We start from the raw sequence: 18,121 nt of genomic DNA on the forward strand, positions 1-18,121 counted from the left end.
TTCTCCAAAGGGATTCTGAGTGAAATCTTTCTTATGCTCCTTCTCCATCAATCTCACCCCACCTTAGAGTTTCATCACTTTCATTCTTTGCTTGCTGGTCTGGGTTTCTATCGCAAACTCCCCCTCCACCTCACAGATATATATATTGCCTCTGAGCAAATCAAGACGTCGGTCCTCATGAACTAAACAGCCAGAGGTTTGTAACTAGGGCTGCTGATGGGGTTGTCTAAGGCCTTATAGCACCCCAGGGCTTCTCTCTCATCTGAAGACAGCCCTGTTTAGGGAAGCTTTTAATGTTTAATAGGTTATTGTATTTTAGTGTTCTGTTGGAAGCCGCCCAGAGTGGCTGGAGAAACCCAGCCAGATGGGCGGGGTATAAATAATAAATTATTATTATTATTATACCTCAAAGAACCACCCGCCTCCAATCCTGTATCCATTTTGAGAAGCCGGTTCCAGGTTTAAAGGAATGGGATTTGTCTTGTATCAGTGGGCACCTGACTACCTTACCCGGTGACAGGAACAATGGCTGGAGAGCCGCCATTTTCATTTCCCACATTTCCCCTGGACACAACACCACTCCTATGCATTGTGGGGAAATCAGACAGTAGTCCTTGACTAGAGCACCAGTTTCAAGGAGGGGGACGCGGGTGGCACTGTGGTCTAAACCACTGAGCCTCTTGGGCTTGCTGATCAGAAGGTGGGCGGTTTGAATCCCTGTGATGGGGTGAGCTCCAGTTGCTCTGTCCCAGCTCCTGCCAACCTAGCAGTTTGAAAGCATGCCACTGCAAGTAGATAAATAGGTACCACTGCGGCGGGAAGCTAAACGGCGTTTCCATGCGCTGCTCTGGTTTCTGCCACGGTGTTCCATTGCACCAGAAGCGGTTTAGTCCTGCTGGCCACATGACCCGGAAAGCTGTCTGTGGACAAACACCGGCTCCCTCGGCCTGAAAGAGAGATGAGTGCCACAACCCCGTAGTTGCCTTTGACTGGACTTAAGCGTCCAGGGGTCCTTTAAAGGTAAAGGGACCCCTGATCATTAGGTCCAGTCATGGCCGACCCTGGGGTTGCAGCGCTCATCTCGCTTTATTGGCCGAGGGAGCCGGCATACAGCTCCCAGGTCAGCATGACTAAGCCGCTTCTGGCGAACCAGAGCAGCGCACGGAAACGCCATTTACCTTCCCACCGGAGCGGTACCTATTTATCTACTTGCACTTTGACGTGCTTTCGAACTGCTAGGTTGGCAGGAGCAGGGACCGAGCAACGGGAGCTCACCCCATTGCGGGGATTCGAACCGCCAACCTTCTGACTGGCAAGCCCTAGGCTCAGTGGTTTAACCCACAGCGCCACCCGCGCCCTTTAAAGAGGAGCTTAGGGCAGGCATCAGCAGTGGGCATCAGCCATTGTGCTGAGGCCCCAGCCGTCGCACAAAGGTCCTGCATGATGGTGCCAGGCTCAGTCTCGACCTCTTGCCCAGGTAACAAACCTTCTGTTTTCCAGGCGTTTACCTTGTATGCATCTGTTTCACCAAGTGTGTGTGGACCAGTGGCTCGCGACCAGCAAGAAATGCCCTATCTGCCGAGTGGACATTGAAACACAGCTCGGGTCCGACAGCTGAGAGGAGAACCAGCTCTGGGGATGTGTCCTCTTTTCCTTTCCTTTTCTTGGTCCTTCCTGGGGCGTAGCAGCCCCTTTGCAGCAAAGGTTTTGCCTTTCTGAGCCATTTGATTTTGTGTGTGTGTGTGTGAAGAAAGCCTGCAAGCACATTCGCAGATTATTTAAAAAAAAAAAATTAAATTAAATTAATTTTTAAAAAGAAGAAGAAGAAGAAGAGGAAGACGAAAATGAGGAAGACAGAAAAGATGATGATGATGATGATGAAGAAGAAGAGTTGGTGGTTTATAATATCTAGAGGTAGGAGGAGATCCGGGCCACCTTGTTGACTGCGAAGCATGGGTATACGCAGCTAGAAAGCCGGCGGGAAGAGTTAGTCGTGGGAAGGACGGTACATAATGTTCCTAGTTATGGCCTCTCAATCCTGCTTCTCAAAAGGATTGTATATAATATACCTCTCAAATAAGTAGAAACACATTAGGGGTTCTTTAGCTATTTCTATGGATGGCTTCCAGAGCATGTACGCTTAAAGAAATGTCGTCTTTTGATGCCCTGTCATCTTGTGGTGGATCTGTTGCTATTAACCTAATCTGCACCAAACATCGCATTGGGGGCTTTTGTTATCTTTTCGTTTTTCCATAAGGTTCCTTACTTTGGTGCCTGGCTGAAACATTATTGGGGGTGGGGAGGGAGACACAAGAATAAAGTTCTTTTCTTGCTTGGGTGAAAACAGGGAAGAAAAAGAATCCTGTTTACGCTGGAAAAAACAAAAGAAATATATATATCTATTTCTTTTCCCTTAGGAGCATTTGACTTGGGAAAAGATTGCAGTGAGGTAGGAAATTAAAGAAAATGAGGGAAAGTGGAAATTGGAAGGAAATTTGGGGGTTGGGAGAAAAGAGCGGGAAACTGTTTTTCCTGCTTATCTGCTGGTGCTGGACATGATACTTAGGGCACAAGCCCAGGATGAATTTTGCTTCCGTCTACTGGATCTGAACGATGGGTTTCCCAAGGAAGGATTAGAACATCTCTCCACAAGTCTCAGGCTTAGCCTGCTTCTCCTTCAGAAAAATACATATTATTAATTTGACACTCTCCCTTTTGGAGCAATGGAACCATTTTCTGCCTCTTTTAAAAACAACATGGCAGCCATTTGATTGTCAGTAGGCAATTTGCTTTTGGGGAGCAGTGACAAGGTGACTTTTAACCCTGGAGGGCTCCTTGGGCTCTATATCTTGTGACTGGTAGGAGGAAGCGATCTTCATCTGGTCTTGTGCATGAGTTGGATAGATGGTTTAAGCTCCTAGTTTTGCTAGTAGAATACACTGTCTTTGGTAACTGGTCGGGGTGAGTCTGAAAGGCCACAGGAAATAGATTCTGCCATCTCTTGGCAACACAATAAGCACAAGCCCTGCTCTCCGAAGCATGGAGAACGGGGCCTAAAGACCACGTCTTGCCTGTTCTACCTTAAATTCTTGCACAAAAGCAAATGGGAAGTTTCTCATCAAATCCCATAGAACTCTTCCAGAAATATCCCCCCACTTCACTCTCTCAGGATCGCAGAGACTGAAGGAACGGCAGGGGCTGACTGAGCAAAATCTTCCACTTTTCTTCCAGATCTTTGCGCTGTCTACCGTGTGTGTGTGTGTGTGTGTGTGTGTGTGTGTGTGTGTGTGTGTGTGTTTAGAGAGGTTTTAGCACTCAAGACAAACCCTGCATTACTTATTTTTCAAGTGCTACAAATTAAGCAAAGGGGAGGGGAGAAATTCAGTCCAAATTTACATGGTGAAAGCCCTTTTGTTACATGGAATATTTTGAACACGGACAACATTTCAGGTTCCTGGAAAACATTAGAATGATGCTCTGGTCTTGTGTGATTGCACAAGCAAATACTGTATGTCTGCATGTGCATATATAGTTATTCTGTCCTGAAACTGGTTTTCAGGCTGTCAACTGCATAATATGCATGTAATGTAGCTAAGTTGCGCAGTCTCCACTGAAGCTGCATTCCACATCCTTAGCAGAACGGGGAATGATGTGTGCAATCTGCTGTTCAGGAAGAGGAATGAGGGTCAGGACAAATTCAGCCTTTCCCAATCTCTTTTCCTCACCAAGCCGCTGACCAGCGGAATGACAGCTTCCTTTACAAAACTTTCACCACACAGCAGAGAAGCCAACACTTAGGGGCCATGGGGCTTCGGCCCCCACAACAAAACATTTGCGGGGGCTAGGCTCCCATAAAGTTAATGGGCATTCCCATTTAAATGGTGTGTGTGATTATGTGGGATGGGGCTGTCCTGGGCCCCCACAATATTTTATTCAAGTTGGCACCCCTGCCCCACAGCCCGACATACTGCAAGCACTCACTTGGTTTTTGACCTGTATATTTAAACCAGTCTCAAACTGGTCTAAAACAGAAGGCCCCGCCCCACTGGTAAAATTACTTTTGCATGCCTGTTCAATATTCTTTGTAGCAGAGTCCTTGGCCCATGCACTCATGACAGTGGTTCCTGGTGGCTCCTTGAGCGGGGACCATAGCTGTCAGCTTTTCCCTTTTCTTGCGAGGAATCCTATTCAGAATAAGGGGATTTCCTTTTAAAAAAGGGAAACGTTGGCAGCTATGGCGGGGACTATCACAGGTATTTTATGCCCTTCCATTTTAGGCCTGAACCCAGGATGGGCTATAGCACAAAACATACAAAACAAGTGAAGATCACAAAAAAAAGACATTTCAATATAGATTTTAAAAAATAATAATGCGAAAACAACATTATGAAAACTGGTCCTTTGAATCAGGCGGCTTACTTGAGGGTTCAGAAATGAGAGAGGCTGATGGCCCTGTTCATAAGCTCATTTTTGTGTGCTATTTTTACTACGTTGCATTTTTCTCATCCGCTGACCTTTACAGATCAAGCTAGCTATAGAGTGATCTTTTCTTCCCGCTTGGCCAGAAGCATCAGTATTTTAAAAGGCTTGCTAGATGCCCAATTCATTCAGGATGAAAACAGGCTCCTGGACCAGTTTGCAAAAGTACAAATATATATATATATATATATCAATGAAACTCCCCACCTCCAAAAAAAAAAAAGGAAGAAAAAGAAAAAGCTTGAGATGCTTTCTAACTGTGAGTGGGTGGAAACAGAGAGATTGGAATCCTGAGCAGCTGCGCTCCGCACTGGTTCCTGGGAAAAACTTGGCTGCAAATGAGCCATTCGTCCATGCAGCCTTTAAATCTGAAAAGGATGGTTGGACTGCAACATTTAATCGATTAATCAGTCAGATTAATCAGTCAAAGGTGTTTGATCAGATTAAAAGTTGCAGCTTCATTAATGGAGCACCTGACGACGACAATTGCCACTTAATTATTTAATTATTCATTTGAATCATTTCTACAGAAATTGGGAGCAGCAGCAACCACCTTAGATTAGGTTCATCCTTCCCTAAGTTGCTTCTACTGCCTACGGTGACAAGTGAGGGGAAAGCATAAACTTTTGATAAACGCCGCATGGTTTTATTTGCAGACTTTTTTTTTTTGCAGATTGCAATGATAAATGAATTGATTAAGTTGTCTAAAACTCACATGGTGATTAAACCAATTTTGCTTTTATTGGGTGACAGCCCAGAAACAACAATGATAATTTCATCCTCCCCTGAAAGCGTAAAGTTCAATTCAAGAGTACAATTTTTGCAGTGATAAATATTTCAATCCCCTTGTCACAAGAGGCAGCGATTTAAGCGAAGGCTCGCGCCCTCTCTGTCTTTTGCCTGGCAGTCCTCTGGAGGATCAAAAGAAACAAGCGTGATCCCACTTGCCTTTATACATTTTTAATACTCTGAGGCAACAAAGGAAAAATAACAAGCTCCCCCTGTGCACATTTTTCTATTACCAAAAGGACTTCAATACAAGTGGGGTCCCACAAATGTTTGCAGAAACATTTGCTCTCGATTCAGACCTTCTTGCCATTTTGCCCCCGTCCCTTCGTAACAACCACACATTGCCTCTTCTGTCTTTAGCTCCTATGTGCTGGTGCCTTTTTTTGAGTAGTTAGAATAGACTTATTCTGTGACCTCACAGCAGCTCAGCCAATGGCTAAGAATGGCTTGCAAGGAACTGCCAATTTGTGTTTAATCCCTCAGGTTTTATTGCTGGTATTCATTCCTGACAGGGTTTGTTTTTTTTAAAAGGGGTCTTGTAGAACTACTATTTCCCAGCAAAACTTCACATTCTCTCTCTCTCTCTCTCTCTCTCTCTCTATATATATATATATATATATAATCGTTTTATTAGCATTCCTCCAACAATGGTAAGGTCCCTCAGCCCAAAATGCCAAGCAGGGACTAAGGATGAATGAAAAGTATAAATGTGGGCATGGAAACTCTTCTCCATCATGGGTTCTTCTTCCTTTCCTCGGAAAGGGTGAGGCAGTAGGATATAATATTTTCATACACTTTCTCTCCATCTTAGCTTCTTTCCCCATTGGAACAAGTGAGGAAAGCTCTTGCAGTGGATTCAGAGACAGTGATTGGCTGACGTGAGTCCCCAAACTCATGGCTACCCAATGCTGAGTTTCACCCCTCTTTGCTACTTCTGTCTGGCCATGCTATTTAGAGAAGAAGCTCACCACAGTTCCCTAGCAAGACCCAGAAGTGCTCCTTCAACAGAACCCAGAGGGGAAGGAACTGAGGCACAAAACCAGCAGAGCAAGCCAGGCTTGGACCCTGTTCCAGAGAGCCCATTCATTTGGTTCTGCTAATCTGTGATTGACACCTGCATCCAACCCAAGTTCTACTCCTGTTGAAAGGAGTAGATCTGAGTTAGTCACGTCCATTAATGTAAATGGATCTGTTTTGAATAGAAATGGCATTGGGTTTTAGCCAATGCTAGCCCTACTCAGAGTCGACCTATTGATGTTACTCGACATGACTCACGTAGGAAGCTAAATAGCTTAGTCGGTAGAGCATAAGGATCTTAATCTCAGGGCTGTGGGTTCAAACCCCACATTGGGCTAAAAGATTCCTGCATTTCAGGGGGTTGAACTAGATGACTCTATAATTATATTATTCTAACGGGTCTTCTTCTCTGAGTAGAATTTAGTTGCTTGCAGCCCACCAAACTTTGACCAAAAACAGCATTGTCCGTTCTGGAAAACAGAGTTGATCCCAAGATGTGAGTGAGAATGCATTGCAGGGCGTTGAACTGGATGAGACTTTGGGTTCCTTCTATGATTCTATGAATGGTTTTCTTAACCAGACATGTCTGCTTAAATGAAGGGGCTGTGTTCAGTGATGCAACTGTGCCAGTTCCAGGAACTTCTGTGCACATAACAAAACTTCCTCTCTCTTTGTGCCCTCAAAAACAGCTCTGGAGGATTGGGGGACCCTCCGAAGCAATTGCAGGGGCCCACAGGGAGACGAGGTAATGAAATTCTTGTTGCGCAGAGGAACCCTGCTGGTGTGACATTGGAGACAACCCTATGATCCCTCAAATATCACCGTCTTGTTTTGTGTGAACAGTGGAAGAGATTGCTCAGTGGCAGCCAGAGGAGGCCAAATTTGGAAAGATTCACTTCAGACGATCTTTCTTGTCTTCTGAGGGAAGAACAGGCATCCATTCATTTTCTCTCAAAACAATTAAAAACCCTCTTCGTGAGGAAAAAAATCCAAGGGTCGCTTACTTTTGCCGGAAGGTGGCACTAGAAATCGGTAGCCATCTTCCAATTTGCTTTGCTAAACTTTAGGGTTGAAGCCCAAAGTCAAGAAGAGCTGAGTGCCTTGGGACTAAAAACAAACAAATAGAAAACATTGCCCAACAATATGGCTTGGGCCTACTTCCAGCAGCAGCAGATTATACTGTTAATAGCATTTAATAATCATAGTAATTAATAATAGCAAGCAAAAACAAGAGTGATATGGGATATCGGTAATGGGGCAGGGGTTTTGGTTGTGTCAAGTTCTAAGCAAATGTAGAGAGAAAAGTTGGCCGAACTTCAACAAAGGGGCAGCTTGCAACATGGTTTTCTTCCAGAGATGGTTCTTGACTTACGTAGATGGGCAACCAACAGCTTTTTCCATGACTGACAATGCTGGGATTGAGCTTCAGAATCTATTTACAAGCTGAAAACTTTCATCCTGATTCTTTCCAAAAGAGTTGGCATATTTTTATGTGCAGGGTGCTTCTACTCAGAAATGGCACCCACTCCTCCCTATAAACTTCTAAGCACAGGAAGAAGACTTGACCTCAGGGGACCCTAGTTCTTCATTTGTGCTGTGCTATCTGCAATGATCCTGGTTGCGCTTGTTCCAGAACGTAGCTGCTCCAGCATCAGTATTTGGCTGGGTTGCTGCCTCCCAGGACAGAGGTCTACGAAGAAGTCTACTGAGAAGGAGAGCCGCCATCTTTGTTCTTGTTCTGTTTTCTTCGTGGGACCCACTGGTTTGAAAGCGGCAAGTGTTGATTCCGAGTCCTCCTTGGATTTCCTGTCCAGAGCACTGCTTCTAAGGAAGAAGGCACCCACCACCCCAGTGATTCAGCCCAGTTGGGGGTCTCCTTTGCTTCTGCCTCTTATGGAACAACTATAGAGACCTGCTAGCCCATCTCATTCTGGGGCCTACAAAACTCGTGGGGCTTTATGGAGATCACAGCAAGAATGGAATGGGAATCAGTGTGGCGTTTGGTGCCAATGAAAAGGGGGAGATTTCCTCCCTCAAAGCAAATGCCACCTTCAGAGGAGAAGTTTTCCTAAGGGTTAAATGCCCTCTGCCAGCTGCAATCACAGTAATTAACACCAACGCCCCCCAACTGATGCTATTTGCATCCTTCAAAACCTGCAGTTGGATGCATTTGATGTCGCACCAAGTTTGACCCTTTGTGTCTTGCAGAAAGTGCTTAGAACTTGACATAGCCAAACTCTTACTTGGGAAATATTTTTAATGGGGAAGAAAAGGGGCTCTTTTTTAGCCCTGTCTGAAAAGCAACCATTCTTTGTGGGGGGGAAGCGAGAGCTTCCAAACCAAGTGCTTAAAAGCCTATGCGAAAGTATTAATATATATGCATACATACGTACATATATATATATATATATATTACATTATTTGCCTAATGAATAATAAGCACAGTTTTTAAAAAAATGGTGAAGCAAAGCACCAAACCCTCATTGGTTTTTTTTTAAAAAATATTATTATTATTATTTGGAGTGAATGGGTGAGGGACGGCGACTTGTACAAGCGAATGCATGTGAACCGCCAGAACTGCATTAGATGACGTTCAGTGGCTTTGCAGTTAAACGTCTTGTGCGAATGAGGACATTGAATGATCTTTCAAAAAGAAATCTCTAGAAACACACACAAAAAACACATCGATAGTTTACAGGGTTTTGTGAGTTTAAATGCCTTATATTTAACAATCATAATTTATGACTAACTTGTAGATATTGTGGGTTCTTATTTAATTATTTTTATAGTTGGGTTGTTTGTTCTTTTGCATTTTTAATTATAATTTATTTATTTAGAAATGAATACTAATTTTTTTAATTGCTCCTCTATTACCTCATAATATTTTTTTGGCATAATTTCTGGGAATGGAATGCTTTGCATGCGTCGGTACTTTCAAAGAATAATAATTTTAAAAAAATAAATGATAAAATGGGCGGGGCACATTTATCGTTTCAAAAACAAAAACAAAAAAAAATATTCAGGGTGTGTGATGACAAACTGTATTACTTGTGGTGCTGTTACCTTGGAGACATTCCATACAAAAAAAAAAAATGCAAAACTTTGATTCTGTATGCTGTGACATAGTGGAAAATCTGCAATATAGTGGCCGTGTTTTAGCACACACAAAAACACACATACACACATTTAAAACATATATAGATATATAAATATATAGATATATATGAATATTATTTGCACTCATGATCAAATTGCGATGATCCACTCGCTCCTGCCTTTTTGTGTGTGTGTGTTGAGGGAAAATTGCCACCCTCAAAAACCAAACAGAAGGAATGTCTCCCTTTTCTGAAAGCTTTGGATGACATGCCAAAAAAAGGGATCTTCCTTCCCTTGGGGATTTATGCAGAAACAAAACATGCCCACGAGAGCTGATCCACGTATGACGGTGGCTGGGTGTACATTTAGCCATGGGGAACTGTGGCACTAGAGAGAGCAAGCCCTGGGCTTCTGCACCACCTAGCCCTCGCCATGCGCAGGGAATCCTTTGTGGAAACTATGCTCTAGTTTCAGCTATGTTCGCCTTGCATTTTTGGCTGCCTGACCAGGCCTTGCCAGTGTGATCCTCCAGCTATATAAAAGGGGTGTGGATATCACACAAGCAAGGCTTACTCATGGAAAGGCTGCCCACTAAAGGTTCGCCATGTGGTTGGAAAGGGTGTCTCTGAGCTGCATCCCAGTCCCACCCACCCAGATCATGTGCAAACCAGTCTCAAATCTCCCAAACATTACAAGCAAACCCCAGGCTGGTGCATCTTAAGGACAGAATCATCTGGAGAGGTGCTTCATCCCAGCTGAAGAGATGTGCTAGTCCCCGATATCTTAGCAGGTAAATTCCTTGGAGCAACGACGATCGCTTAATACACAGTACCTGCATCACCACTGGTGATGGTAAAGTCCAGAAGGTCTCTTCGCGATTGCCATTGTGTGCATGTTCAGAAATAACCAGCAACAGTTTCCTATGTGTATTCCAACCTCGTATGCTCCAAGGGACCCACACAAGATCGTGGCCCTGGAAAAGTGCTTGTTCAGCCACGGTGCCCCCAAAAATTCACATTTTGGGGTGCCGTGTGAGATCGCAGATCCACAAAACAGTTTTTTTGGGGAAGAGGGAGAGATCTTGGCCCAAAGTCTCATGAGAGCATGGTGCCCCAATGGCTGCGGTGCCCTCATGGGGGGAAAAAGGAATGTCCTGGCTTTTCCAGGGCACTTGGTGGCAGTGGCGTAGCGTGGGGGGTGCAGGGGGGGCCGGCCGCACCGGGCGCAACATCTGGGGTTAGTGCAAATCCACGGATTAGGGGGCGCAAATCCACGGGTTAGGGGGCGCAAATTACTTGCCTTGCCCCGGGTGCTGACAACCCACGCTACGCCACTGCTTGGTGGGTATGTAACTTGTCTGCTGAAAGTGGTATCCCCAGTCATGGGATGGGGTGGAAGCAAAATTTGCTTCACGTCTTAAGTGGGGTCACACTCCCTCTTCCAGGTCCTTGCACTGATTTGTACAGTGGTACCTCGGGTTACATATGCTTCAGGTTACATACGCTTCAGGTTACACACTCCGCTAACCTAGAAATAGTGCTTCAGGTTAAGAACTTTGCTTCAGGATGAGAAGAGAAATCGTGCTCCGGCGGCGCAGCGGCAGCAGGAGGCCCCATTAGCTAAAGTGGTGCTTCAGGTTAAGAACAGTTTCAGGTTAAGTACGGACCTCCAGAACGAATTAAGTACTTAACCCGAGTTACCACTGTACATACATGCAACATGCGTGCAACCTTACTGGAGTAGAACGGTAAGGGCAGCCGTTAATAAGGGAATATTATGATTGACTGTGATTATTGATGGATGACCTCTCCAGGATTTTCCTAACATGCACCAGCTATGGCAACAAGGGAACCTTTGTTTTTGTAAAAAAAAACCCACCAGGGCAGCACGATCACACAGTTTTTTCCCTTAATGGCAGAAGAAAGTGAATGGATCATCCACTTTTTTTTTTTACTCCTACTGCTGTTCTGTTGTGCTGTGCAACATTTTGCTACATAGACTATTTTATAGGAGAAAGCTAGAAAAAAATATTTATTATTAATATTAAAGCAATAGTGCATTTTGGGAGGGGGGGTGGAAATCCAAGAGACATTAGAAATTGTGTAAATGCTTAGATTCACTTTTGGTGGATTTTTTTGTACTTTATTTATAACTAATAAAATGAATTGCATTGCTAACTACTTCCCCGGAATACGCGATGGCATCGTGATTGGGTGGGAAGGGAGCAATGGGTGGGTTGTGGGAGCTGGGTTTGTTAAAGCACTGGGTCTCGGCGTTTCTAGCAAAGTCTGGAACAAACAAACAAGGGAAGGAACAACCTTTTCGGGTCAGTGGAGTTTTGAGAAAGTTCTGGGGGTGGCAACTGCAAAAGGGCTGCTGTGGGAGGTTGTGGCATATCACAAAATGGCTGCCATCGGGATGTGGCGTAATGCAAAATGGCTGCTGGTGGTATAACTGCAACATCCGAAAGGGCAGAAAAAGAGACAGGAACACAAGATGGGGCTGGTATGCCCCCACCAGGGCCGGATTTAGGCTTGATGAGGCCCTAAGCTACTGAAGGTAATGGGGCCCTTTATATGTCCAGCTGTCCTTTGTCAACAACAAATTGTCGCTGTTTTTTTGTGTTGAATATATGCTATATGGTAATTTATAGACCTTATAGGTATCTAAAGCCATTTGCCATGCAACCAGTCCATGCAGAATGTAGGCACCCTATATATAGAAATGAGCAAACCAGTGATATTTTAGGGAGCAGGTGAGCAGGTGGGGCCTACAACACAGGAGCCTACACAACACAAAACATTGTTGCTGTAGGTAAAGGTAAAGGTAAAGGGACCCCAGACTGTTAGGTCCAGTCGCAGATGACTCTGGGGTTGCGGCGCTCATCCCGCTTTATTGGCCGAGAGAGCTGGCCTACAGCTTCCTGGTCACAAGGCCAGCATGACTAAGCCGCTTCTGGCGAACTAGAGCAGCACATGGAAATGCCGTTTACCTTCCCACCAGAGCGGTACCTATTTATCTACTTGCACTTTGACGTGCTTTCGAACTGCTAGTTTGGCAGCAGCAGGGACCAAGCCATGGGAGCTCACCCCGTCGCGGGGATTTGAACTGCCAACCTGATTGGCAAGTCCTAGGCTCTGTGGTTTAGACCACAGCACCATCCACATCCCTTCGTTGCTGTATGTAGGTTTTATCTTATTCGGTTTTTTTAATCTTATATTTTAGAAATGTACATCCAGGTTTTTTCCCTTTAATTTTTTGGGGGGGCCCCCAAGAGAGTGGGGCCCTAAGCTATAGCTTGTTTAGCTTATACGTAAATCTGGCACTGGCCCCCGCCATGAGCCAATGGGAAAAACAGAGAAGAGGCTCTTACAGCAATGAGGAAAAGACTTTTACCTCAGCCACCGCCAGACTGGATCACAGATAGAAGCTCTTTGCAGAACTCCTCTCCTCAGAATGCATGGGAAGCGAATGTCCGATCCTGGCATCAAATGAAATGTGAGCGTGTTTTAAGGGTGGCTGTGCAAATTTGGAGAGGCCAAACTGCCGGGGAGGGGAAAGGAACCGAGACAGGACAAATGGTCTCCTGTCCATTGTGGATATGTTGGGGAGTAGTTTGGCAAACCGCTGTTGGGGTGAACTGTTGGAAGGGGGGACTGGTTTGAGGACAAGCTGTGTGGGTAGAGGAGCTTCAGTTGAGCTGTGAGGGGAGGTGTGAGGGACTGGGTGAGGTGTAAAGGGAGGAGGGGTGGCCAGGTATGAGAGAAGGAGAGTTGGGGAGGCAGGTGCGGTGAGCAAGGGTGCAGCGAGCCCTGTGTGTGTGTATACATAAGAAGAGCCTGCAGGATCAGGCCAGTGGTCCATTTCATCCAGCATCCTGTTCTCACAGTGGCCTGTGGAAACCAGCGATCAGAACAGGAGCACAAGAGCAACTCTCTGCTGCTGTTTCCAGCAAATGGTATTCAGAAGCATTTCGGCTTTCAACTGAGAAGGTAAAGCACAACCCCTCATGGTCAGCAGCCATTGACAGCTCTCTCCTCAGTATATTTGTCTCCCTTGGGAGGTGATGGACTCTCCTTCCTTGGAGATTTTTGAAGCAGAGGTTGGATGGCCACCTGTCATTTGAGGTTCCTGCATTGCAAGGGGTTCAACTGACTGACCCTCGAGGTCCATTCCAGCTCTATCATTCTATGGTCACAGTAAGGAAAGGGACCCCTGACCATTAGGTCCAGTCATGACCGACTCTGGGGTTGCGGTGCTCATCTCACTTTATCGGCCGAGGGAGCCGGCGTACAGCTTCTGGGTCATGTGGCCAGCATGACTAAGCCTCTTCTGGCGAACCAGAGCAGAGCACGGAAATGCCGTTTACCTTCCCGCCGGAGCGGTACCTATTTATCTACCTGCACTGGCGTGCTTTCGAACTGCTAGGTGGGCAGGAGCTAGGACCGAACAACGGGAGGTCACCCCGTCACGGGGATTCGAACCGCCGACCTTCTGATCAGCATGTCCTAGGCTCTGTGGTTTAACCCACAGCGCCACCCGCGTCCCTACATGGTCACAGTAAGGGGCTGCAAAATCCCTGTTACAAATGTCCAGCTCACATTAAAGGTAAAGGTACCCCGACTGTTACGTCCAGTCGCAGACAACTCTGGGGTTGTGGCGCTCATCTCACTTTATTGGCCGAGGGAGCCGGTGTACAGCTTCCGGGTCATGTGGCCAGCATGACAAAGCCACTTCTGGTGAACCAGAGCAGCACATGGAACCGCCGTTTACCTTCCCGCCAGAGCGGTACCTATTTATCTACTTGCACTGTTGTGCTTTCGAACTGCTAGGTGGGCAGGAGCAGGGACCGAACAACGGGAGCTCACCCCATCACGGGGATTTGAACCGCTGACCTTCTGATCAGCAAGCCCTAGGCTCTGTGGTTTAACCCACAGCGCCACCCGCGTGCCCCAGCTCACATTGCCCTGCACAAAATGTAGAGTTTCCAGGGGTCTTTGTGAAGCTTTATTCTGCTAAACTCATTTCAAATCCTGTTGTTTGCAGATATCTCCAAGGAGATGTATTAGTCCCCAGGGAAAAGATGAATAAAAAGGAGAGCCTTGGGGTAACTGGCCTGTCACCTAACTAATCTCGTAGGTAGTCTGTGGGGCTAAAATGCTGACATTAGGCGAAGGTAAGAGGCAGTTGCGAGAAAAGAAAACAGCAGCAGATCTTTAAAGGACAGCATCTAAAGTTTGGCAGACATCACTGGCGTTACGGTGGCCGAACCACGCCTGCCATTCTCAGCTCCTGCAGCCGCACCAATTTAATTTGGGTTTCTGTAGTATGGCATTGACCGAGGAGCAAGCGCGTTAGCAAACGAGGAAGTCACTGCAGCAAACAAGCTCTCCATGCCTGACCAGCTGACAGCTCCCCAGCTCCTCAGCTCCCTTTGCCAAGAATGCATTCATTTTAGAGAAATATATGTAAATCCTCCCATTGGAAAAGTTCAGCGGGAATCTTATTACGACTGTAGCGTCAGTTGTTGTAGCAACGGGAACGGGCCTCCGGTGGGGGTGGGGTGTCAAAAGTTGAACGTGGCAGAAAGGGAAAGGAGGATGGAGGCATTTTTTTGTGAGTTGCTTTGGCCAGGGTCTCCTGTTGGGTCTCTGCAATGAGCCTCAGCTTTGGTTTGAACACACTGACTCCTGAAATAGGGAATCCTAGAACTGTAGAGTTGACTTCCAAAGGGTCATCTAGCCCAACCTCCCTTCAATGCAGGAATCACAGCTAAAAAATCCCAGAGAACTGGCAATCGAATCTCTGCTTAAAAACCTCCAGCAAAGGAGAGTCCACCACATTCAGTTGGAGTCCGTTCCGCGGTCGAACATCTCTCACCATCAGGAAGTTCTCCCTCTTTAGCTGGAATCGTCATTCCTGTAATTTGTGCCTGATGGTTCAGGATCCTACCCATAGGAGCAGCAGAAAACAAGCTTGCTCCTTCAGCTATCATATCACCTCTCAGCCTTCTCTTCTCCAGGCTAAATATACCCAACTCCTTCAACTGTTCTTCATAAGGCTTGGTTTCCAGGCCCTTGATCGTCTTGATTGCCCTCCACTGCATGCATTCCATCTTGTCAATGTCCTCCTTAAATTGTGGTACCCAGAACTGGACATAGGACTCCAGGTGGGGGTCTGATCAAAGCATGATGAAGCTGTACTATTACTTCCCTTGATTGGGATACAGTGGAACCTCGACTCACGACCACAATCCATTCCGGAGGCCTGTCCTTATGGCGAAATGGGTTGCTGGGAGAGGTGCCATTGTGTGCAGGTGCGGGCAGCGATTGCCCGCTTCTGCGCAGGCGCGAACGGCGATCGCCGCTCCTGCGCATGCACGAAGGGCGGCAAACCCACCAGTTACTTCCGGGTTTGCCGTGGTCGCAACTTGGAACGTCCGCAAGTGGAGGCGGTTGTAAGTAGAGGTCCTACTGTACTCTATTTCTGCAGGGAGGGTTTTGTGTTGGTGGGGTGTCCTTGGGTACCAACCACTTCATGCAGCTGAGACCCACAAGCAATGGATGCTGCTCAATCAGGGCAAATAGAGCATTGTTCCACCTTCTGTTGCTCTCTCTTCCTTCTGCCCTACCAGACCTAAAGGGAAATATATGGAGTATATATGATGCTCTGGTGTTTGTATGTAAAGTTGTATACATAGTACTATGATTCTATGACTCGGCTTGTGAGCAACCTGTGGCCTTCAAGAAATTGTTGGACTCCAACTCCCCTCAGCTGGACAATTGTCAGGGATGATAGGGGCTGTAGTTCAACAATATTTGAAAGGACACAGGTTCCCCATCCCTGACTTACCTCAACAGCCTGGGAATTGAACCTTGAATCTTTCATATCCAAAGCATGCACTCCATCATTCAGAGGTTTAGCTCCTAGATGGGCAGGAGATGACCAATGTTATTCCAGCTGCAAGAACATCCCTATTCACCTAATTAGAGGCAACCAATCCTAGGTTTTCATTTTCCAAACTCTGGATGGGGATGACCAGCTCATCATACAGGATTTATTTATGCCTATAATAAAACCCAACAATATTTTTAAAGTCAACTTTATTCATGCTTAAGTACCAGCATATAATCTGACAAAGTTAAAATGGCTCCATCGCACACACTGGAAATGTTTTTAATCAGAGAAAGGCGCCTTCTGTTTTTCATGTAAGTTGCTTTTTGTTAAAGTATTTTGTTCTTTTTTTAATTAAAAAAAGGATAAATCAAATAACAGCAATAATTAAAAATGTTAAAACACAGCATTTTAAAGGAATTGTAGTAAAGGTTTTCCAGCGAACAGGCACTATAATGACAAATGAACTGCGCATTAACGTTTTTGTGTGGATTGCTCTGAAATGATATAAACAAGGAGAAAAGAAGTTTTAAGTGCAATGAAAATTTTACCGAAGAGGCGTATATTTTTACAAAATAGGGGTAAACTACCAATAATCTGTAGCAGAAGCCTGTAAGCCCGTTGAAAGGAAATTGGTTGGTTTAAATTTACATGGTAAGCAAAAATGGGATTGTTTTGACATTCTGTTTAAGATGGGGGAAGAAAGGGAACAGGGACCCAGACTGGGAAACGCCATTGCCCAGCCAGGTTTAAGGATTTCAAGAAAAAGTGTACATTTAACGTTGCCATTAATTCCTTGGAAACAGCTCTCTGTAGGTTAACCCATCGCCTCGATTCTGATCAAGCCACTTTCCGCAGGGGAAATTTGTGGTCACGCCTGTAGCGGAGTTGGTGATCTCCACGCGTTCCACCAGCCATCCGCACGAGATTCCGGTGCTGTCGTGCTCAATGCGGACTTTTTTCAGCTCCCCAAGCTCAAGGATCTCCAAGTAGAACCGGTCGGTATTGCCCCGCTCAAAGAGGTTGCGGCACTTCTGTTTGAGCGCCCGCTTGCCGGAGTCCCCGTTCACTCCGAATATGGTAATCAGGACGTTGGCGTCTGTGCCAGATCCCTTCTCAAACCCTGTCACAACAATGACCTCATATTTGACTGGCACCAAACTCCGAGCTTTGCTGGCAAAGCTCTCAATCACCTTGGCACACTCAAAGACCTTGTGGTCGCCCCTTTTCCTGCAGAGTGGTATTTTCGCATTGCACCTGAAGAAATACCTGCCAAAAGGAACAGAACAGAGCTTTGTACCTGGGACGATTAACAGCTTACCTTTCTGACCAAATATTTCGCTGCAGGGAGCTTATTCTTCTTGGGAGAGAGAAGGCACACTTTCCATAACAACTATTTTGTTGGCTTTGCCAAATCCCATTTGATTGAATGTTTTGTTATCCTTCTTTTGTTTAAATTCCTTTGGCTGGCAAACTTCCATAAGCATACCAGGCACAGAAATCCATTTAATTGGATGTGTAGCCTATTCCCCTCAGCCCTGCTTCTGAAAAGTTGCAATCTCTGCCCCTTCCATTTCCCCTATCCCAATCTCAGATGACGATGATTATTTATTTCATTTATGAATCCATTCCCACGAGGTGTCTCAAAGCGATCTACAGTGTAATAACATATGCAAAAAAAGTTGTGTATATAAAAACTGTTAAATCAATTGTAGGTATAAAATAAACTTTTTTAAAAAATCCCATGTAGCTAGATAGATAGAGAATAAAACAGCAACAGCACATGTGTAAAAATCAATTCAGACCCAGCATGGATACCAACTGGGATAAAGATCTCTATTTCAAA

At 45.6% G+C, this 18,121-nt stretch overlaps 2 protein-coding genes across 8 annotated transcripts in view; one reads left to right on the top strand and one right to left on the bottom strand.

The window, feature by feature from the left end:
- Positions 1 to 5,840, top strand: part of ARK2C (arkadia (RNF111) C-terminal like ring finger ubiquitin ligase 2C) — an 87,367-nt gene extending 81,527 nt beyond the window's left edge. For 2 of the 3 annotated variants that reach the window (XM_083575850.1, XM_083575849.1), the window contains one exon: positions 1,501 to 5,840. In XM_083575850.1, the coding sequence (XP_083431976.1) occupies positions 1,501 to 1,618 (118 nt within the window). In that variant the 3' untranslated portion in view covers positions 1,619 to 5,840. The remainder of the gene's footprint in view (positions 1 to 1,500) is intronic. The other variant, XR_014539559.1, reaches the window with a different exon arrangement.
- Positions 5,841 to 15,934: 10,094 nt separating this feature from the next.
- Positions 15,935 to 18,121, bottom strand: part of LOXHD1 (lipoxygenase homology PLAT domains 1) — a 194,308-nt gene continuing 192,121 nt past the window's right edge. For 4 of the 5 annotated variants that reach the window (XM_083575472.1, XM_083575474.1, XM_083575473.1 and 1 more), the window contains one exon: positions 15,935 to 17,544. In XM_083575472.1, coding sequence (XP_083431598.1) covers positions 17,064 to 17,544 — 481 coding nt within the window. In that variant the 3' untranslated portion in view covers positions 15,935 to 17,063. The remainder of the gene's footprint in view (positions 17,545 to 18,121) is intronic. The other variant, XR_014539524.1, reaches the window with a different exon arrangement.

This window comes from Podarcis filfolensis (genome assembly GCF_964270895.1).
Source record: "Podarcis filfolensis genome assembly, chromosome: 11".
Classification (NCBI taxonomy): Eukaryota; Metazoa; Chordata; class Lepidosauria; order Squamata; family Lacertidae; genus Podarcis; species Podarcis filfolensis.